The sequence below is a fragment of the Tamandua tetradactyla genome, chromosome 7, assembly GCF_023851605.1.
Source record: "Tamandua tetradactyla isolate mTamTet1 chromosome 7, mTamTet1.pri, whole genome shotgun sequence".
NCBI classification, from domain to species: domain Eukaryota; kingdom Metazoa; phylum Chordata; class Mammalia; order Pilosa; family Myrmecophagidae; genus Tamandua; species Tamandua tetradactyla.
The window spans coordinates 68,652,240-68,675,094 of NC_135333.1; the positions used below are offsets into that span (position 1 = coordinate 68,652,240).

A 22,855-nucleotide genomic window follows, 5' to 3' on the forward strand; every position below is an offset into this window, starting at 1 on the left:
GGAGAGCGATGGCAAGGTCAGGCCTGAGCCCCAGGCTCTGGGTGCCCCCCACCACCACCACCATCCTGAACTCAAAGTGAGGCACTCCAGGCCATGCCCACATCCCTCCCTTTTTACAACTCCTGCCTCCCTCCCTCCAGCTTTTCAGGAGCCTGCTGACCTGCAGGAACCTGGGGCCAGAGAGCTGGAGCCGAGCTTCTCTGGAGTGGCCTCTCCTCTGCTTTCCTGCTAAGGACACTTTTTGGTTTCTGTCCTGGCACCTCCCCTTCTGTTTCTACAGCAGCCAGGCTCTGCCCTGCTCAGTCCGGTGTCTCTTTGGCCTTCTTCCCCCCAGGATCTGTGTCTAAGCTCCTTTCTCTCTCCGTCTCTCTACCTTTGGGTTCTCTTGGTTCTCTTTCTCACACTCTCTTCTTCCTTGCCTGTGTCCTCTCTGAGTGCCAGGCTCTCTGCTCCTGCCTCTTTTGGTCTTTCCCCCCTCTAGGGCTAAGCTCTCACCTCCTGGCCTAACTCTGGGGCTGTGTGCTGACTCTCCTGCCCCAGGTCCACAGGCTGCCCACAGCTCCCCACTCCCGGGTTGTGGCTGGACTGGGACTGGTTCCTTTCTAGTTGGATCTGGCAGACGAGCCTCTCCTCCCCCTCACCTGACAGGTGCAGCGGGCTGGCCCAGGAGGTCCACCCTCCTGCCAGGTTGGAAGTGACAGGAGCCTCATTAGCATCTCAATTAAAGGTGAGCAGGGCAGGGGAAGGGCTGGGGAGGAGTCTGAGCTAGGAGTCCGGGTGGGAAGAGTGAAACCCGGAGCTCTGGGACCGGAGAAGGCGGGAGGGGACTTTGAAGAAGAGTCTGGACTGGGAGGTTGAAGCTGTCAGGTCAAGAGACTGGAAGACAAGAGGGCAGGTGAGGGTCAGGGATCCTGAACAAGAAGAAGGATCCTGAACATAAAGTTGGGGGTGAGGGGTGCAGGGGCTGCAAAACAAGGAAAAAGGAGAGCCAGGAGGAGTGAGACTAAGGTGGGAGAGCCGGAGAACAGAGAAGGCAGAAAAAGACGGAGGAGGGAGGGAAGGACAGGTAGCAGAGACAGAGGAGGGAGCCAACCCCAAAGTACAGGAGGGCAAGGGGATGGAGCCCCAAGCAGGCTTTCAGGAGCCACAGTCCCTCCCCTCTGTGGGAACCCCTCCAAAGGCACTCACGGGCCAGCCACACCCCCAGGTCCGGGAGAGGAAAGAGGAGGGGCATCTGCAGGTTCTTCCCTGCTGGGGACACCCCCCTGCTCCTTCCTCCGGGTTCATCCCCTTCCTTCCTGACTCCTCACCACCACCTTGCCCAGGTCAGGGAGGGGCCCAGGAGAACTGGGGGCTGGCCAGGGCCCCAGGACATTCTGTTCTTTTTTACACCATTGGCTGCCAGGCCAGGAATGTGCAATGTCCCCTATCGTGGTCACGGGGTTGCAGGAATGTGGACACTGAGAGGCAGCATGGGGCCGCACAGGGCACTATGGGCACCTACTGGAGCCCAGGGACAGGCAGGGACAGCAGGCACTGCAGGGGGTGGAGAGGGAGAGGATGGTCCTGGCCGAAGCCTACACAAAGCTCATTGGAAGGGACTTTGTTTTTCCTCCAAAGTCTCCACCCTAAATGTAATCCAGCAAGAGGATGAAGAGTGAAGAGCCCAGCAGTGAGCGAGAAAAGAGGGAATCAAACCCAAAGCGAGGGCCCTAGGAGACCTGGAAGAAGTCTGTCACCCATGCAGGAGGCACCCCAGACTTGAGTGTCTGTCTCCACTGGCTTCTCCCACCTCCACGCTGCCGCAAGGGTATCCCTCCTTGGACGTGCAGCCACAGGCCCAGCCCCAGCCCGGATTTAGAAGGAGATGGGCCTGTGAGTAGGCAGCTTCAGTACATTAAGATAAGGATTCAGATGGCAGAGACAAGAACAAAGGGCTGTGGGAGCCTGGGGAGGGTGGGGGAAGGACTGCCCAAAGAAGGTGGCACCTCAGCTGGATCTTGAGGAACAATTTGTTTACCAGGCAAAGAGGGAAGAAGCCAATCCAGCGACTTCCTCCCTGGGCAATCTCTTGTGACTGATGTCATCTGGGATCTCAAACCTGGCCCCATGGCTTACCTTGACACCTGCTTGTGTTGCATCCTCCAGGAAGGGAGGTTGACTTGTTCTTCGTTTTCCAGATGAAGAAACAACCTCAGCAAGGATGTCGGATTTCCAAGGTCACAAAAGAAAATAGCGCAGAGTCAAAAGCAGAATTCAGAATTCCTCTTCTCCCTCTGGGGTTGTCTACTTAGTGCTTTTGCCATTTATTTCCCAGGGTGGATGGGCCACCGGCTCTCATGGTAAATCTGGGGCTTCCCTGCCCCTCATTTTGAATGCCAGGAAGGGCACACACATTTACACACACACAAGGAGAGAGAGAGAGAGAGAGAGAGAGAGAGAGAGAGCCCATGGATTTATCAGCTCTCTGGGCCCTGGATTATCTCCCTGGCTCTGGGAAAAGCTCTCTATACTGACCCCTCTTCCCCATGGCACCTGAACACCCGAGAAGCTTCAGTTTCCCTTGGACCAGATCCTTAAACTAGCAACAACCCTACCTACAAATTATACGTGCCTCCTTGTATGATTCCCAACAATCTAAGAAGCATCTCCCTGCCTTTTCTATTTGCTAACTGGTGCTCGAAATCCAGCCACAGGCTTAAGGTAGCATGGCAAATAGTTTTCATCTCAAGAGCTCTGTGAGAAGAACTGTAAGGCCTGGTCTGGGTATAGCGGAGTGAGTGGTGACCTTGGCCCTGCCCACCGGCCACGGGAGTAGGAGCACAGGCTTAGGCACCATTCTAAAGCCTTCTGAATCTAGAATGAACCAGAGAAAGCTCGCGGTTGTAAGAAAAACAGGAGTCAGAGACCTGCACTTCTGTCCTCGCTCCATTTGAAATATTATCTTTTGAAGTACAGAGATGATACCCAAGTACACTTTTGTTACAATACAGTTTTTCAACCATGCTTCTAGAACCATAAAAGCCTCCCTTTATCCCATCCCTTCTCCCACTCCTCTGTCCAAGGGGAGCCAGTGTAATTTGTATACCTGTCAATATCTTTTTTGTGTGCCTTTTTATGTACTTCAATCTATTTTTTTTTTTCATGAGTGGGCCCATGTTTATAGATGTAATCTCTGACCTCTATTTCTGCTTTTACTATGTGGCTTTGGGAAAGGCACTTTACCTCTCTGGATTCTGGTGCTCTCATCTGGAAAATGAAGCAGCAGTATCGGGGGGGGGGGGGGGTAAAGCACCCTAGATGGTCACAAAGGCCCTTTCCTTTTAAGAAGCTCAGACTCTGCATCTAGCCCTTCGTTTAATGCTTGAGGGAGATGAGGCCCAGAGAGGCAAACTGGTTTGCCCACAGTCACCCAGGAGTTAGGTGGGTCCAGATTGAGAACTGAGCCACCCCTTTCCAAGCTCAGTGCTGCTTCCATCTCTTCCAGAGGAGAGGAATTTTGTTCTCTGGGAGTCCAAGACCTTATAGATCTTGCTTGATGGGAAACTCTCCCCAGGAACCCCCTCATTACTCCCTAAAGCCCCCACCCTTCCTCCTAACCCAGAGCTGCCATCCCCCTCCCAAGACTAGCCATCCTTAAACCCTGTGGCATGGTGTAAAAGGTGGGAGGGCTACAGGAGAGAGCTGAAAGCAGAGGCTCTGCAATGGGATGAGGGTTATGAGTTGGGAGTGTCTTTTCAACCTCTGCCCTCCTGGGAACAGGAGATGATACAATAATCACTTTCTCCTCTGTGCTCCCACATATTGCTATTTCCTATTATCTTGTTGTGTGTGCATGCCTAAGTATGGACTGTATTATGAGTTCCCTGAGGACAGGAACCACTTTTATCCATCTTTTCCTACAGGCAGGGAGATAATCCAGGACCCAGAGAGCAGATAAATCCATGGACTCTCTCTTTCTCTGTGTGTGTGCATGTAAATGTGTGTGCCCTTTCTGGCATTCAGCATCCCAGTATCTAATGTTCACTATTTGGTGAACCAGTCTGCAGAAGACAGCAGAATGAACATCTTGGGCGAGACCCAAGGTTTATCTTTGACAGAGAAGGATGTACCGTGAAAAAGCATCCCCAAAACATCAAACATTCTAACTTCTTCTAAACCAATAATTTATGGCTCATTAATTTATCTACATTTCATTCAACCTTTTTCTTTTTCAACCTCTATCTTCTCTAGGGTGAAAATGAATTTGTCATTTAAATGCAACTCTTTGCACTTATTATTTATAGTTAACTAGGCAGAGAGCCTAGTTAACTGGGCTTCCCACTGTGGAAAACAGTGGTCCTTTTATCTGCACCTATGTAATACGAATTTCCCTTTAAACTAAAGCAATGTACCAGAAATTCCCTCACTTTCACCCTCAATCCAAGTACCTGGTGAGATGCTTAGAAGCCCACCTTTAGAAGTTTATTACCTTTGGGTTAAGGCAGTTCTCAGCCTTGGCTCTACTGATATCTTGGGGCAGATAATTCTTTTTTCTTTTTAAATAACATATATACAAAAAAGCAATAAATTTCAAAGCACAGTGCTACAATCAGTTGTAGAACAGATTTCAGAATTTGGCATTGGTTACTTCCATAATTTTAGGTTTTTACTTCTAGCTGCTCTAAGGTATTGGAGACTAAAAGAGATATCAATTTAATGATCTGGCAATCATATTTATTTGTTAAATCCTATCTTCCCTGTATAACTCTACCATCACCTTTGATCTTTCTATTATTCTCCTTGGGGTATTTGGTCTATGGCCATTCTAACTTTTTCATGTTGGAAGGGTCTGTCAGTAATATAGGGTAGGGAGATGGAACTATCTGATGTTCTGGGGAGGCTGGGCCCTCTAGGTTTCAGGACCAGATAATTCTTTGTTGTGGGGGCTGCCCTGTGCATTGTATATTTACAGCATCCCCGGCCTCCACCTACTATATGCCAGTGGCATACACACACACAACCCAAGTCATGACAATATCAACCATGTCTCCAGGCATTGCCCAATGTTTCCTAGGGAGCAAAATCGCCTCCAGTTGAGAACAACTGGGTTTAAGTATGGCCACCAGTAAAAACACAAACACACCAAAGAAGTGCAGCCCTTGTCGGGTACACATTTCTTGGTGTTTACCAGACCCCTTCCAAGGGCACCAGCAGGCTGAGAGAGTATGGGGAAGAGGAGAGAAAGAAAGCATATTTGTAAGAATCCATCCATACCCACCATTCCCTTGGATCCGTCACAGGCCCGTGAGAAAAATGATCTCTCAGCAATCCCCTCTGAAGGAGCTTCGGAGAAGAGTCCCACTCCCAGAGGCTGTAGGAGTCTATGGGAGCACTTGGTCCTGCTGGCATTGCCCGATGGAAACCAGTAAAACACCAAGCAAGACGCTGAAGAGCACAAAAGGAAGGAAACAAGACAATTCCCTGCCCACAACGAATTCATGGACTTCTCTCCCATATGACTCTCCATTCATCCTCCTGGGGAAGGTCAGGTAGGCACTACAATTACCATTTATTAATAAGATTTATTAATCACGGTCCAGTCAGGAAATAGGGAGCACTCTAAATCTTTCAAACAGAAGGACTTTAGCACCAAGAACTGGTACATGGGTAATAGAATTGCTGAGAACCCAAAAGCAATTGGAATCAACCCAGAAAACAACAAAACAGGAAGCAGCTGCCATCTTTAGGTGGGAGAAACAACAGGGTATGTTAGAATGATAGACCAAGCAGCCTCCAGAGCTACTTGGCAGGAACTGATAGTGGAGGCTGGCTGGTAGGAGATAGGATCACAGAGGAAGGGAAAGAGGAAACACAAGTATTGCAGGACTGGCCAGAGAGCAGAGTGGAGGAATAGCCTGGCTTCTTCCCTCCTCCCGCCTGCCTGGCTCCTACCAGCGCCTCCTACCAGTGCTCCTACCAGCGCCTCAGCCAATGCTGAGTCCACTGGAAGCCAAGGAGGGAAGGAGTCTGGGAAATGCAGTTCCCAGCTGAGCAGGAAGGGCAGAGACTGGATCTGCGTGCAAGCCAGCGGTTGACTGGCACAGGAGAAGAGGAGCAGAGAGCTGGGTGATGGGGCCAAGAATAAAACCCAGATCGCAGGGCTCTTTCCTCAAGATCTAGATAGTCCTTGAGGACTCAAGTGACAGCATGGGACTGACAGCAGAAAGACAGAAGTATAGCCAGCTGGGAATAAAAGGAATCTGAAATAGTGATCACTGTGAGAGGGGTGGGGTGAATGGGCTTTGACTGGGAAGGGCATGAAGGAACCTTTTGGGGTCCGGGTAACGCTACTCTGGGGGTGGGAGGGGCACCTGGGAATATACGAAAATGAAAATTCATTGATCTCTACACATAAAATTATCACACTTTATGCATTTCACTGGGTATATATTACACTTCAATTAAAAGAAAGAATCCCTCAAATGAATAAAAAATATGAATATAAATAAATAAATAAGGGGATAAGGGGTAAAATAAATTGGGTAGATGGAAATATTAGTGGTCAATGAGAGGAAGGGTAAGGGGTATGGGATGTATGAGTTTTTTTCTTTTTTCTTTTTATTTCTTCTTCTGGAGTGATGTAGATGTTCTAAAAAAAAAATGATCATGATGAGGAATGCACTATGTGATGATATTGTGAGCCAGTGATTGTACATCACATATGGACTGTATGTGTGTGAAGATTTGTCAATAAAAATATTTTTAAAAAGAAAAATAAGCATCCTGGGCTGTTAAAGAATGATCCTGAAATATTTTCAAACAAAATGGGGTGGGCCACAGTGGCTCAACAGGCAGAGTTCTCACCTGGCACGCTGGAGACCCAGGTTCATTTCCCAGTGCCTGCCCAAGCAAAAAAAAAAAAAAGATTATATGGTGTCTGAGCTTGCTTCAAAATAATGGAAGGGGGTTTAGGAGAGTGGGTGGGGGTAGGGAGGAAATAAGATTATCCATATACAACAAAATTTTTAATAAAAATCCATGGAACTCAAGCAAGGATACTGTAAGACATGGATTGTTTATCTTGGACATTATCCATAATGTCCAATAGATGGAGGGAGCCAAACGGTATATGGCTGAGCTAAATATACGGTGAACCGTGATAAAAGTTTACTCTTGTGAAGCTTATGCATGTAGCAGAAAAGCTTAGCCTTCCTATAGGTATGCCTACGAGTTACTTCTGGAGGACCTCTTTTGTTGTTCAGATGTGGCCTCACTCTCTCTAAGCCCAGCTCTGCAAGTGAAATCATTGCCCTCCCCACTATGTGGGACATGACATCCAGGAGTGAAAGTCTCCCTGGCGGTGTGGGAGATTACTTGCAGGGATGAGCCTGGCCCTGACACCATGGAATCAACAATGCCATCCTGATCAAAAGGGGAAAAAGAAGTGTAAAAAACAAGGTATCAGTGGCTGAGAGTTCAAATAGAGTCAAGAGGCTACTCTGGAGGTCACACTGGCTGAATGGGTTCAAATACAGTCAAGAGGTCACTCTTATGCAAACTTCAGTTAAACATTACCACCTAGCATAACTTGCCAAACCCCAACCAAAACCATTCCAGCCAATCCTAAAGAACACCTAGGACAATATATAAGACTGTACAAAGGTTCCATGCATTAGGGTAACTTTCCAGAAACCTACAACCTCCAGATGGGTCCCTGGACCAGATAAGTCCTGAAACTTAAGAGGGGCCAGCCTCTCTAGAACATCAGCTAGCTCCATCTCCCTACCCCTTATTACTGACAGCCCTTCCAACATGAAAAAGTTAGACTGGGCATGGCCAAAATACCCCTAGAGAACGAGAGAAAGATCAAAGGTTTTGGTGGAGTTGTAGAGAAGGTAGGGTTTAACAAATGAGTATGAGTGCTGAATTATTATACTAATATTTCTTTTAGTCTCCAGTATTTTAGAGCAGCTAGAAGTAAAAACCTAAAGTTGTGGAATTGTAACCCATACCAAACTCTGAAATCTGTTCTACAACTAGGTTTGTAGCTTTGAAATTTATTGCTTTTTTGTGTATATATTATTTTTCACAAAAAATGAAAAAGAGTGATGTTAAAAAAAAAGGGTTCCATGGAACTATACAACACGGTGAACCCAAAGTTAAATCATGGATGATAGTTAATAGTACAATCATAAAAATGTGCTTTCATCAATTGTAGCAAATGCTCCACACCAATATAAGGTTTAATGATGGGTAGTATATGGGATTGGCCATACTGGTTGATGGGATCTGGGGACAGGGGCATTCTTGATACTATTTTCTCTCTTTTTGTATATTCATATATTATGTGTGAAATTTCCATAATAAACACCACAAAGGACCTAAGGCCTCTTCGTGTGTATAGGAACTCAGAGAAGAGCATCCCTGAACAGCACATGCTATTCTGATACCACTTCCTTTACCAGGCAGCCTTGGATCACCTGTATAAACAGCTGCTGGCAGAGGGTAGGTCCTGGGCTTGCACCAGGTGAGGAGTGATGGAATTACAGAGAAGTATTTAAAGCTCAGGCAGGTTCCTCTGTGAACCCTTCCACCACAATACCCCCTGCAACGGGACTCCCCACTCCTCCACCCAGAGCCCATCCGGCCAATCAGGCTAATTTTGGTAAGGATGAGTGTGGAACAGGGTCCTCCCGGAAGGGGGCAGTGTCCAGGTGACCAATCTGCAGAGGATATGTTCATAACTCATCCCAAGGGAGATACCTCACAAGCCACAAGGAGGTAGCACGGTTGCTGGAATGAGCTGGGAAACAGAAATCAGGAGATCCAGACTCCAGGCTGCTTCTGCTATGGGCAAGGCGTTGTTCATTCATTCATTCATTTATTCCATAACTATGCATTGAGCACCTGGCATGTGCAAGGCTCTGTGCTAAGCACAGGGAATCTAGATTTAAACATTCAGTCTAGGCCACTGCAGCGCTCACAGCCTGGGGAGGAGGCAGATAGTAAAGGACAGATTACAAATCCCTGCAGGAGGAGCCTGAGAGTGGTCTGCATGGGGGTGGGGGTGGGGGGGTGCAGGTGCATCCTAGAGCCTGAGCAAATCCACAAGGGCAGGTGGGAGTTGGGGCACAGACTCAGAGATCAGACAGGGGCTGTTAACAGGTGGAAGTGAGATGGAGGGAAGAAAGGGGGGGCAGGGGCCAGACTAAGCCACTTTGGAATCCTGGTCTCCTCTACAGTGCACCCTGGTCTTCTCATCCTTCAGAGGAGAGGGTTGGACTGGGTAGGCCCTCAGGTCCCTTCCAATTCAAACGGATTCAGATCAAGGAAGCTGGAACCAAGGGCTGCGGTTGCCCAACGCCAGCCCATTGCCCCATGCCTGAGGAACTCCATCCACACACCCACCCCATTCTCTCCTGGAAGGAAGGACCCCATGGTCAGGGGGCAGCGGCCGCCTGTACCTTCTCAGAGGTGACCTGGAACCATGATGTGTGGCTGAGGTTGGGTCAGGCTGGGTGGAGAGCTGGGAAATAAGGCCTGGCCTGGCTGGCTTGCTATTCCTTTGTCGCTTGTCATCACCTGATTCTGGCAACTCTGACTTCTGTTCTCAGATGCTGTATCTGATTGTCTGTGGGTCTCTGCTCAGCCTTCTTTATGTTTGCCAGCATGGTCTATGTGTTTGTGGTTTTGTGTTGTTTTTTCTTTTATCTTTTTTGTTTTTCTTTGACATGGGCAGGCTCCAGGAATTGAACCTGGGTCTCCAGCATGGCAGGTGAGAATTCTGCTACTGAGCCACCATTGCACTGCCCTGTTTTTTGCAAATTTAAGTTCATTTATATATATATATTTTTTTTTTTAAATATTTTAATTGTGGTAACAATATATAACATTTTCCCTGTTAACCACTTTCATGTACATAATTCAGTGGTGTAAACTGCATTTGTAATGTTGTGCTACCTTTGCCGCCACACCCATTTGTTTTCCAGATCTGGCACTTTGTACCAGACTGTCCACTACTCTGCCTGGAACTCAGATGTCCCGCAGTCAGCTCTGCCCCGGCTGCCCCCTGCGAGGCCTGACCCAGGGCTGTCCCCTGGCTCTGCGGCCTCTCTCCCACCAGCTCCTGCTCTGGCTTCCGAAGAAGGGAGGAGGCCCCAGTTCCGGCGGCAGCTGCCCTCACGTGCTTTCCCGGCCACCCCCTCCCGCGCCGCGTCGAGGCAGCCAAGCCTGTTCCTCTTCCCGATTGCGACAGCCCAGACTCGGCTCCCAGCGCTCCCTGTCCCCGCCCCGCGGCGGCTCGCTCCACTCCCACTTCCTGAGCCCTGCGGCTGGAGCCCTGGAGGCCAGGCCCGGCCGCTCCTGGCCCCCAGGGGCACGTCGGCCCGGAGTCCCGTCCCGGCCCCTGGACTCGGGACGGTGCCCACGACGCTGCCCAGGCCGCCCCGGCTTCCCGCCCTCCTGCGGGGCCTCCACCCGCTTGGCCGCCATGCGCCTGCCTTGGGCCGCCTCTCCCCGTGGCCTGGCCTGGGGGCCACTGGCGCTGGGCCTCTGTGGGCTCCTGGCAGTGTCCCAGCCCCGACTGGTGAGGAGGGCGTGCAGGCGGCGGCGGGGGTGGGCCAGGGTAGGGGAGAGGTGTCTGCGCGGCCTTCTCTCGGGTCCCTCTGCCCTCCCAAACTGGCCTCTGGTGAATGAAGCTCTGTCCTCACCTCCACGGCCCCTTGAAGGTGCCCCCATACCGCACGGAGAACCATACCTGCCAGGACCAGGAGAAGGAGTACTACGAGCCCAAACATCGTGTCTGCTGCTCCCGCTGCCCCCCAGGTGAGAGGTGATGGCCGTAGGAAGCCAGGGAGAGGGGTAAGGAGGGCTCCCACTGCCTTGTGGGAAGGAGGATGCTGGCTCCCAGGAGAAGGAGCTGGCAGAGCCATGACAGAGAAAGACTGCCCTCCCTCATAGGTAGACCCCCACATTCACCCTCTTCCCGGGGCTTCCTTGCTCTCTGTCCCACTGAGAGGTAGCCGGATCCAGAGACCCAGGGACAGGCAAGGTCACACAGCAAGTGACAGAGGCCAGAGTAGAATCCCATCTCTTGACATTCCTACTGGCCCCTCACACCCAAGGCAAGTACGTCTCAGCTGAATGCAGCCGCAGCCAGAACACAGTTTGCTCAGAGTGTGCCGAAAATTCCTACAACGAGCACTGGAACCACCTCCTCATCTGCCAGCTCTGCCGCCCCTGTGACGAGGGTGAGTGGGAGTGCGTCCGGGTTGGGTGGGGGTCTCCTGGCATGCAGCCCCTCCACTGAACTCTGCCATCTCCCCACCAGTGCTGGGCTTCAGAGAGACAGCACCTTGTACTAAAAAACAGAAAACCCAGTGCCACTGCCAGCCGGGAATGTTCTGCGCCCACTGGGACCAGGAGTGTGTGTTCTGCGAGTTACTCTCTAGCTGCCCACCTGGCACAGAAGCTGAGCTTGAAGGTCAGAGGTCACAGAGGGCAGAGGGCAAGAAGGAGGCTGGGTGTCAGTGATCTGGAGGGGGAACGGGGAGCCTGGTGCTGGCATGAAATGCCTTTCTTCCCTCCCTGCCAAAGGCTCCCAGGAGGGGTCTGCAGAGATATGGAATCCGGAAAGTGAAAAAAGGAGGCAGGTGCAGGGTCTCGGAAAGGGCTGCTCTCAGCACTGGGGGAGCTCGGGCAGCATGTGCAGCGAGGCTGAGCGCAGGAAAAGCAGGAGCTGCAGAAGGGGTGGGTGGGTGGGCAAGGAGGGGGCCATCCAGTGGGCATGCAGGATGCTCACTTTGGCCCGCTCACCCCTGCTGGCCTGGCCTTACTCTTGCCAGGTAAAGTCGGGGAGACTAACAGCATCTGTGTTCCCTGCAAGGCAGGGCACTTCCAGAACACCTCCTCCTCCAGCGCCCGCTGCCAGCCCCACACAAGGTGAGCGCCCTCTTCCCCAGAGATGGAAGATGCTTCTCCCTCTCCTTACCCCCTCCCTCCAGAGGCCCACTCCAACGGGGGCTCTGATGGTCACAAGCCTGAGGAAGCCATGGACCTTTCGTGCCTTTGCAGGTGTGAGGACCAGGGCCTGGAGGAGGCGACGCCTGGCACTGCCCAGGCTGACACCAGCTGCAGAAATCCACCAGATCCACTGCCACCCGAGGTGCCAGGTGAGGGGCAGAGGGGCAGTCTGGGGAAGAACCTCTACTGGGTTCAGGCAGTTCTTAAGAAATAGGTGGCAAAAGTGGGGAAAACACGAATCCTTCCCTCCCAATGGGGTAAGAAGTAAGGTTCCTTCAAGGGAAATGGTGCAGAATGTCTAGGCTGGTTTACTTGCACACATGCACACATTTTGGAAGTTACAGATTGTGTATACAGTTTATACGCTATGTATAATATTATGCCAGGGAGCACTGCCACCCTGAGATGCAGTTATAACTGATATGACTGTCATCATTTTGGATGTGATGCCATCATATAATCCATTTACTAAACTGAATATCTCTATTAAATTACTAACTTTCATTGTTACAGAGAGAATCCCCCATTTGACTTTCTTGGTGATTTCTATGAACTAGTTGGTTTCCTAGCCAAGTGGGTGATCATAGGATATTTCTAAAGACTGTAATTGTTATTAAATGGGGATGAGTTAATTAACTTTTTAAAATCACCAAATATTTATGATCACAGCTTCCATTTATTGGGAGTTAATGTGTCAGGCACTCTGGAAAATATTTTACATTCACTTACTCATTTGATCCTGTAAAGTAGGTTCATTTATTATCCTCAATGATGAGATGAGGAAACTGAGACTCAGTGACTTGCCAAGGTCACCAAGATAGTAACCGGTGTTAAAAATCCTGAACTAGGGTCTTTCTGACTCCAAAGCCTGTGCTCCAATGCCTGCTCCCTGTAGAAAATTCAAAAATTCACAGAAGCGAAATTAAAATTCCCCTGCCATAAACACATCTACTATTAATGTTTTGCTCTGTATCCTCCCAGAAATTTTTCTATGCCTGTCTTTATGTGTACCTTTATTTCTAGAAATGGAGTCATTTTTATGTTTTATGACCTGATTTTTCATTCAGTAATGTGTCATAAATATTCTTCCATGTCCTCTTATTTATACTTGACTAGATATCAAATACTACTGGAGTTTTAGAGTTGAAATTTTAGACAGTATGTAAGCTAACCCTTCATTTTACCTATGAACAAAAGCAGATGCCCAGAGAGAAGGGACCTAAAATATAATACAGAAGGGTAGGAACTTAGGTGTCCAAATTCCTGGTCCAATTTCTCCCCCTGCCTCCCATTCATTACCGCGCCCCCCCCCACGCCCCCTGCCAGCCTCTCCATCTCTTCCTCTTCCAGAGCCTTCCCTGTGTAAGGGGGTAGAAACCTTGCAACCCCTCCTCTCCCACGGTGCCATGGGCAGAGTTCAGAAGCCAGGGTCCCCCACTCTCCATCCCTGTACTTGTCCCCATGGATAGAGAAGGGCAATCCCAGCGCCTTCTACAGTGGCCCCTCTGGAAAATGCTCAAGTCCAGTGGCCTGTGGCTGTCCCCACTGGACCCTGAGCCTTCACTCCTAGCATTGCTCCCCACCCCCACTGCCAGCCCTTCAAAGCCCCTAGTCCAAGCTCCCGTCTCCCACCAGGAAGACTGTCCCAACCCCTTGTCTCCAGGTAGGAGGGCACCTGCACGGCCACCAGACATCTCCATGAAAGGTCTCTCCCAGCTGTCGGAAGGCGCTGCCCAAGCCCAACTTAGTTCCCCGTCTCTGTAATCTAAAGGGAGTTTCTCAAATTCTGCCTTTCACAACTGCAATGGAACTAACTAGAATAAAGCTGCTCCCCCTTTTCTCTGTCTGGGTTGCCTAGAGAACTGGAAAACTCCTCCTTAACTTCCTTCCCAGGTTCATTGGCCCCCTTCCGTCCACTGTCCCAACAGGAATGATGTTGGTGCTGGCCGTCCTGCTGCCGCTGCTCTCCCTCCTCCTCCTAACCACCATCCTTGCCTGCACCTGGAAGAGCCACCCCCCTCTCTGCAGAAAGCTGGGTAGGAAGGATCCGAGTGCAGCGGGGAAGTGGCCGGGCCCTCTGTTCCCACATGGATGGGTCGGGCGGACAGAGGGAATGTCTGACTTCTCCAGTGCCGACGCTTCTGCCTCCCACATCCTCAAGTTCTCCAGAGGCCTGTCCCCAGTATAGACATCAGCATGCTTTTCATCCAACCCCTCATTCTGGAACTGGAGATAAGGGCAGTAGTGGCCTGTCCTTTCTGGGACCCCAGGGTGGGAGCAACACAGGCTGGACATCCAAGGCCCATGGAGGCCCTACACCCATTTCATTTCCCATTGCAGGATTCCTGCTCAAGAGGCATCCCGAGGTAAGGGGGAAGGCTGAGAAGGTGGTATGGAGGGCCGGAGGGTGTGGGGCAGCAAGGTGGGATCAGCCAGGGAAGAAGTGTGCAAGCTTCATTTGTTCATTCATTCATTTACTCACTCAACTAATAATTTATTGAGCACAGAGGGTATCAGGCACTGGGGATACAGCAGTGAGTAAAACAAAATCCGTACCTTCTTGGAGTTTGCATTCCCCTGGGAGCAAAACTATTTATTGGGTGGTAATCAGTTGTCAGATAAAGCAAGGTAGGGGGTGGTAAGTAATAGTGGCAGAGAATAGAGGTATGTTATTTTAGACAGAGTGGCCATGAAAGGCCTCCTCTGATAAGCTGATATTTGAGCAGAGATCTGAAGAAGTGAGGGAGCCAGCCATAGGATATCTGGAAGAAAGTATGCCAGGAAGAGGGAATATCATGTGCAAAGGCCCTGGGGCAGAGGGAGATGAGCTGCCTAAGCATGGGGGTGTGTGGCGGGGGTGGCAATTAAAGAAAGATGAGTTCCAGGATCATTTGTTGTTGGATTGGTCTCTGCTTCCTTCCTGCAGGGAGAGGATCCAAATCCTGCTGCAAGCTGGGAAGCTCCAAGGCCCAACCCACCTTTCCCTGACTTGGTAGAGCCACTTCTGCCCAGACCTGGAAACTTGGCCCCAGCCTCTGCCAGCATCTCAGCAGGCCCAGTTTTGGAGGAAGAGGTGCTACAACAACAAAGTCCTGTTGGCCAGGCCAGGGAGCTGGAGGCTGAGCTCGGGGAGCAGAGCCAGGTGGCCCATGGTGAGCCTTGGGTAGGCTGGCAGAGGGAAGGGAATGAGAAAGGATGGGTTGGGAGGAATGGATGACAGGGAAAGGGAATATGGACAAGGCAGAAAGGAAAAGACTAAAACAGAGGCAAGACAGAGACCCTGATGACCAGCCATGACACAACTAGAAAGAAGGAAAGAGATTGAAAAACCTAGAAACAGAGAAATAAACATGGAGCACAAGAAACTAATTGCAAATGGGCGAGGGGATGGGGGAGGAGAGGGGAGAAGGCTGCAGAAGAAAGATGTGCAGGAAGCAGTGGGCTCATTGTCAGGGGCACACAGGCCTGCCTTCCTCAACAGCATCCCCTCAGCCCTCTCACTCTGTTTCCGTTCCCACAGGTACCAATGGCATTCATGTCACCGGCGGGTCTGTGACTGTCACTGGCAACATCTACATCTACAATGGGCCCGTTCTAGGGGGAGCGCGGGGCCCTGGAGACCCCCCTGCTCCCCCAGAGCCTCCATACCCCATTCCTGAAGAGGGTGCCCCCGGTCCTCCCGGCCTCTCTACACCTTACCAGGAAGATGGCAAAGCTTGGCACCTGGCTGAGACAGAGACCCTGGGGTGTCACGCCGTCTAGCAGAGAGCCAAGGTGACACTTTTTTTACCCATGCCTGGTGGTGTCGAGGAAAAGCAAGGATAAGGAAGGCACCATGGCACCTTCTCTCCTGGGACTGCCCCAGGCACACAGGATTCATGGAGAGGCCTAGGTAGGGCCCCAAGAAACAGAGTCCTAATGGCCCAGGCCTCAGACCCTTTGTTGAGAGCAGCACCAGGCACTGGCTGGGTGCAGTACCCTCTGCAGGACTCTCACTGCGACCTGGCAAACCCAAGACCTCACTGCAGCCCCGCCTGCCCACTGGGCTGCACCAGCTCAGCTTGACTGGACACATGGTGCCAACTGCTGCCCACCTTGGCACTGTCCGCCTGGCCATGGCCCAGACGCCATCACTGGGACCTCTAAGGCTTTCACGGTGCTCATCCCCAAGCTTCGGAGGCCCTGCGAGGCCCACCCTTCACATGGACGGAGGTAGCTCTCACACGGATGTAAGGTTGTATGGAGGACTCTCCACCCACCTCCCCCCACCTCCTGGAGGAGAGGAGAGGGAGGCATTAAGGAACTGGGAGTTTGGGGACAAAGTTTGTAGGGGGGAAGAAAATGACAACTGTATTTAAAATTGTAACCACATGCAAATAAAAGAGGAAATTGTGACCCAGAAAATTAATTTGCTTAGGATTTATAGAGAAACTCTTCCACTGGGGCGATGTCAAAGACAAAGGTCAAAACATTAAAATATAATTCAACTAAGGTATTTCTATGAGGGGCTGGTCTGTGTGACTCGATAGCTGACAACATGCCAGGCAGAGTTCTAAATGTTTTACAATATTAATTTATTTAATCTTCGCAACAACCCTGCCAGGCAGATACTATTTTTATTCCATTTTACAGAGGAGGAAACTGAGGCATACAGAGCGTAAGTAACTTGCCCAATTCAGCTGGGATTTGCACCCAGTGTGTCTGGCTCCAGAGGTCTCTCTTTTTTTTTTTTTTTAACTTTTTTATTAATTAAAAAAAAATTAACAAACAAAACATTTAGAAATCATTCCATTCTACATATATAATCAGTAATTCTTGATATCATCACATAGTTGCATATTCATCATTTCTTAGTATATTTGCATCAATTTAGAAAAAGAAATAAAAAGACAACAGAAAAAGAAATAAAATGATAATAGAGAAAAAAAAAAACTATACATACCATACCCCTTACCCCTCACTTTCATTTACCAATATTTCAAACTGAATTTATTTTAGCATTTGTTCCCCCTATTATTTATTTTTATTCCATATGTTCTACTCTTCTGTTGATATAGTAGCTAAAAGGAGCACCAGACATAAGGTTTTCACATTCACAGAGTCTCATTGTGAAAGCTATATCATTGTTCAATCATCCTCAAGAAACATGGCTACTGGAACACAGTTCTACATTTTCAGGCAGTTCCCTCCAGCCTCTCCACTACATCTTAGGTGATATCTACTTAATGCGTAAGAATAACCTCCAGGATAACCTCTTGACTCTGTTTGGAATCTCTCAACCATTGACACTTTGTCTCATTTTACTCTTCTCCCTTTTGGTTGAGAAGGTTCTCTCAGTCTCTTGATGTTAATTCTCAGCTCATTCTAGGGTTTTTCTCAGTCTCCAGAGGTCTCTTTAGTGTAAAAACGTCATGCACCATGCTTTAGAGAATCCCTGTGAATGGGTAAAATGGGCTGGCTTCCTCCCATTTTAACTAGATCTTTTGCATGTGATGCTGATGTTAAGTCCTCGGTCCACTCGCAAACTTCCAGCTGCAATGCTAAGGAAAAACAATTCTGCAAGGTTGGTTGAAGGGAAAGATAGGCACTTTAGACATAAAATGTGAGAGGTCAAAGCTCACCTTCTATGGGCAGACTTTAAAATCTGGACCAGCTTCCTTCAGCTCTCAGTGCTGTAATTTCCACTTTTTTTGATTGGTTTGTTTGTTTCTTTTGTTTTTATTTTTTGCCCCAAAGAATTTAAGATCTCTTCATGTTCTCCCACTGATAAATGTTTGGGCCCTGAGAATTTATTTACCACCCAGCCTTATAGAAATGATCTTAGCTTGAAAGATAGTTGGGGGAGCCGCTGCCAGCTGACCACTCCCTCCATAAAAGGCCACCGTCGTGGGGCTAATTTTAAGGACTCTGCTCCTAGGACTCATCAGGGTGGCGTGGCTGCAAACACATACCCCAGGAGTTGTCTGATCCAACCAAGTGGATGGGTCATTTAAGGTTGGCCCTGAAAGTATTAAATCCAACTCCTTTCTGAGAATAGAGAATGGCGAGCTGTACCTTTCAAGAGACTTAAATCCTCCTGCTCCTGCTACAGCCAGACATGAATCCTTAATCATTGTTTCAATGTGTTCAGATAAAAAAGAAAAGCCACCAATTGTATATATTTTTGAACATAATAAAAGGAGGAAAAATTCTTTAAAGAAAGCTCCAGATGACTCCATTTAAATTTGGAATTATACCTGCTCATGCTTAGTTTCCCAGTGCTAAGTTAACACAGGCTCTAGGACTCATTAACGAGCACATCAAGTTGGGAGGAGTTCCTATCTAGAGTGAAAACCTGATAAAAAAGACAATTGCAATCAGCTCCTAGATTATATAATAATACAATAGTAATGGGTAACGGGATCATTAATCGGAATTCCACTAGTCCCTTTTTGTTATTTTTGAGAATTCCTGTCCTGTACCATGGGAGAAGGCTGAGAGTGAGTCCAACAAATGTCGGTGGGTGCAGGGAGGCCAGGGAGGGGCCTCAGACGGCAGTCCGGTGGGTATATAGAGTGATGGCAGTGGGAGATGTCCTTGGGTAAGGATTTCCTTTTACAAAAGACGGAGAGCTGGATGGACCCTTCCTGCTGCTACGAACAGACTCCCCACCTTTCCAAGGAAAAGAACCCTGCTTCTGTACAGGGCAGAGATTCCATGTTATCCGGAGGGTAAACTCCGTCCCCAGCCCCAGGAGTCAGTAAGCCCCTTCCCCTTTGCCCGTGATTGGTTTAGGATGGGCACGGGATCCGTTTCTGGTCAAATGAATTTACAAGGAAGTCTTCCTTTCCAGGATCAAAAGAGTGCCATTAGGAGAAAGTTTTTGCTCTTCGTTACCCTTTCTTTCTTATTTGAGAGATGTTGGTGCGAGCACGGGTGGCTAAACCTTAGCAGGATGAGGAGGGAGGGGTAGAAGATAGGACCCTGGTGCCCGCGGGATCAGCGACAGCTGCTCTGGCTGACGTCAGCACGCACCTACTTCTGGGCTGCTTTCTGTGAGAGGAAAACAAATCTCCGTCTGCACGAATCACAGTGAGGCAGTTTTCTTTTCCTTTTTTAGGTTTAATTTTATCTTCTCCTTTCCGGTAGGTAATTTATCCACATGGTTCAAAAAGTATCAAAGAGTAGAACAGTACAATGTCTCTCTTCCACAGCTATCCCTCAACCTCCGAAGTCCCCTCGGTAGAAAGTACCCAGTGTAGATTTTTCTGATATTTTTCTAGAGACAATTTATGCATATTCAAGCAAATGTACGCGATATGTTATTTTCCTCCTTTTTTTCCCCACAAATAGTTGCACACTCCATATTATTCCCCTTTCCTTTTTTTTTTTTTTTTTTTTTTGGCATGGGCAGGCTCTGGGAATCGAACCCGAGTCTTTGGAATGGCAGATGAGAATTCTGCCACTGAGCCACCACTCCCCTTTCCTTTTTTACTTACCAAAATAGTTTGGCCATAATTCCGTATCAGTGCCATAAAAACTTCCTCTAACTATTATATGGCTGTACATTTAGCTAAACTCCTTTTGAATATTTTTAATTCATTTCCAATCTCCACTATTTCAAACAATTCTATAATAATAACCTAAGTCATTTTGCACATGTGGGAGTATAGCATAAAAAATTCTCCTGGAAATAGAATTGATGAAACACAGGGTAAATTCATTTTGTGTTTTGACAAATTTTGCCTAATTGCTCTCCATAGAAACTGAACAGCAAGAGTTTTTAAGAGTGCCTGTTTCTCTCTATATAAGCACCAACTTTGGTGTATTATCAGACATTTCGATTCCTGCCATTCTGAAAGGTGAAAAATGTTATCTCAGTGTAATTTTTATTTGTATTTCTTATTGTGAATGAAGTTGAGCATTTCTTTTTATATTAAGAGCCATTTGCCATTTATTTTCCATTGTCTGTTCAAATCTCTATTTTTCTATTGAACAGTTTCCAAATGTTATTTCCTATCCTCAGATCATTTTTTTTTTTTTGTATTTTTTGTCTTGATAGAATTTATTTTTTAGAGCAGTTGCAGTTTTACAGATAAATCATACAGAAAGTAGAGGTCACTACCAAATCATTTCTTGAGCAATAATTTATTCTTCTTCACTAATTTGAAATACTACCATTACCATAAATCAAATTTGTGTATGAATTTGAATTTATTTCTGGACTTTCTATTCTCTTCCGTTGATCTTTTTAATTTGCCAACATTACAGTTTTTTTTAATTGTTTTTGCTTTGTAATATATTTTAATAGCTATCAAGACTAGTGCCTCCTTTTAATACTTCTTAAATTTTTTCTAGTTGTATTTTCTTTTTTCTTTTGGATTTTTAATTTTGTCTTATTAGTCAAATACTGGTTTGATTATTTTAGATATGTAGTACAGTTAGAAATTGGGAAGTGTGAATCCTCCATTTTTTAAATAATTGTTTTTACTCTCCTGTGTCCTTATGCATTCTATATAATTCTGGGCATGTGTGTTTCCATTATTGAAAAATAATCTTCTGTAATTTGATAGGGTTTGTATGGGATTTGTAGATCACATTGATATTATTGACATCTTAACAATATTAGGTTTTCCATCCCATGATATATGTCATGATGTGTAGGTTTTTAAATACTTTATTTAAGTCTTTAATTAATTATGGAAGTGTTTTCAGTGCACATTTTTGATATTCAGTTAAAATTGGTCTGTGATATTTTTCTTTTTAATGATATTGTAAAAGAAATTGATTTCTTAATAATGTCTGCCATCAGTTTGCTCGATGTTAGTTTATGGCAATGCAGTTGACTTGAGTGCTGATCTTGTGCCCAGCCACTTTTCTAGTATTTTCATAAGCTCTAATGGTTTCCTTGTGCACCTTTGGATTTTCTATATATAACACGAAGTCATTCATGACAGAGATAGCTTCACTTCTTCCTTCCCAATTTGTACACATTTTCCTTTGTTTTCTTGCCTAGTTTCTATTGCCAGAACTTCTAGGACATTACTGAATAGCAGAGTTGATGGTGGACATCATTCTCTTGTTTGGATTGTAAGGGGGATGCTTTTAGCCTTTCACCATTGAGCATGATGTTGGCTGTCTGTTTTTCATAAAAATCCTGTATCATTTCGAGAAATTTCCCTTCGACTCCTAGTATGCATGGATTATTCTGTAGTTGACCACAATGGAGAAAATCTCCACCAAGAAGCCCAGGACCAGATGGCATCACTGGTGAATTAACACCAATCATTTTCCAGCGGCCTTAGTCAGAATTGCCAAAAAGCAGAAGTAAACTAAATGCATCACTACTGTGGGCATCACATCCAGGAACCTGATCATGATACCACAGTGAATATTTGAGAACAGATGTGAAATATACTCATATCTTTACTATAACCAAGTTCTACTCCTTGGTTCAAGAAGGCCAATGAAGTTCAGCATTTTTCTCTCTCAACTACAAAGGCACTTGATGAACATGGAAACATCTCCTTACTCTAGCTATATTTTCTTGTTTCTTTCTCCACATGAACTTTAGAATCAGTTTGTCTAATCTCCAAAGAAATTCCTGTTAGTATTTATATGGAGAGTATATTAAATTTTAGATTAGTTAGGGAGAATTGACATCTTCGTGGTGAGTCTTTCAAGAATATAGTATACCTTTCTTTAAAAAAAAATAAGAGCAGTTGTAGATTTATACGAACATTATGCAGGAAGTACAGAGTGCCCACATACGCCACCCCACTATTAGCACCCCCACAACAACACCTTTCTGCTAAACAGAGTTGTATGGCTCTGTCATGGTCAGGTTCATGTGTCAACTTGGCCAGTGTTGGTTCCCGGATGTCTGGTCAGGCAAGTGCTGGCCTGTCTGTTGCTATAAGGACATTTCATTGACGTAAATCATGATAACATCAGCTGCATCCACAGCTGATTGCGTTTGTAGGGGCGTGCCTTCTGCAATGAGTGATGCTTAATCTAATCAGCAGAAACCTTTTAAGGAGGATTCAGAAGAGAAAGTCATTTTCCCTGATTCAGCAAGTGAGCCTCTCCTTTGGAGTTCATCCAGACCCTTCACTGGAGTTGCCAGCTTCACAGCCTGCCCTATGGATTTGGACTCTTCCATCCCCACAGCTGTCCAGTCAGTCTCTACTGAGAGTTCATTGCAAACCTCCATCAGAGTTACCAGCTTGCAGCCCTACAGACCTTGGACTCTACATTCCCACGGTTATGTGAGACACTTTTATAAATTTTATATCTATGCATATCTCTTGCTGATTCTATTTCTCTAGAGAACCCTAGCTAATGCAGGCTCTGTGATCTAAGAGATTTTTTTCTAGGCATTTACTCACTTTTATATGATTATCATGGAAAAAGTTACTTGTTCCAAGTAGTATACCTCTGAGAGCCTCAAATTTCAGAGTGACCCCCAAAACACCTGTTTTCAGAAGTCATCTAAGATGATCTGTGCAGATCCCATTCTGCACATTCCTGTATAGACCAGCAAGACCCCAAAATGGTTTTTATTGTCATGCCCAAGAGCTGGGCCTAAACCTCCCTTTGGGATCAGCCTTATTTGTGAGTATTCTATCAGCATTGTCTAGTAGAACTTTCTGGAATGATGGAAATGTCCTATAGTCTGTGCTGTCCAATATGGTAGTCACCTGCCACATGTGCCTAATGAGCACTTGAAATGCAGTTAGTCCAACCATGTAGCTAGTGGCTGCTGTACTGAAGAGCACAGTTCGATGTGGTCTATGGAGGAACCTGACTCAGTGAGCCTGTGGCTGCCAACAACTGGGAAGGCAACTGTGGTGGTAGAAAGATCTCAGGTTTT

The 22,855-nt window shown here is 47.3% G+C and overlaps 2 protein-coding genes across 6 annotated transcripts in view; one reads left to right on the plus strand and one right to left on the minus strand.

The window, feature by feature from the left end:
* Positions 1 to 10,814, minus strand: part of SCNN1A (sodium channel epithelial 1 subunit alpha) — a 34,833-nt gene extending 24,019 nt beyond the window's left edge. Inside the window, exons 1-2 of one of the 5 annotated variants that reach the window (XM_077169783.1) lie at positions 10,739 to 10,814; positions 2,119 to 2,193 (exon numbers count right to left, since the gene is read on the minus strand). In XM_077169783.1, coding sequence (XP_077025898.1) covers positions 2,119 to 2,193; positions 10,739 to 10,778 — 115 coding nt within the window. In that variant the 5' untranslated portion in view covers positions 10,779 to 10,814. The other 4 variants (XM_077169784.1, XM_077169787.1, XM_077169785.1 and 1 more) reach the window with 4 other exon arrangements.
* On the plus strand, positions 10,281 to 16,407 carry LTBR (lymphotoxin beta receptor). The gene is made up of 10 exons (XM_077169789.1): positions 10,281 to 10,567; positions 10,710 to 10,806; positions 11,106 to 11,231; positions 11,312 to 11,464; positions 11,826 to 11,922; positions 12,055 to 12,152; positions 13,932 to 14,039; positions 14,344 to 14,369; positions 14,930 to 15,155; positions 15,524 to 16,407. The coding sequence occupies exons 1-10, from the start codon at positions 10,472 to 10,474 to the stop codon at positions 15,763 to 15,765; spliced, it is 1,269 nt and encodes a 422-aa protein (XP_077025904.1). The 5' UTR covers positions 10,281 to 10,471; the 3' UTR covers positions 15,766 to 16,407.
* The last annotated feature ends 6,448 nt before the right edge of the window (positions 16,408 to 22,855 follow it).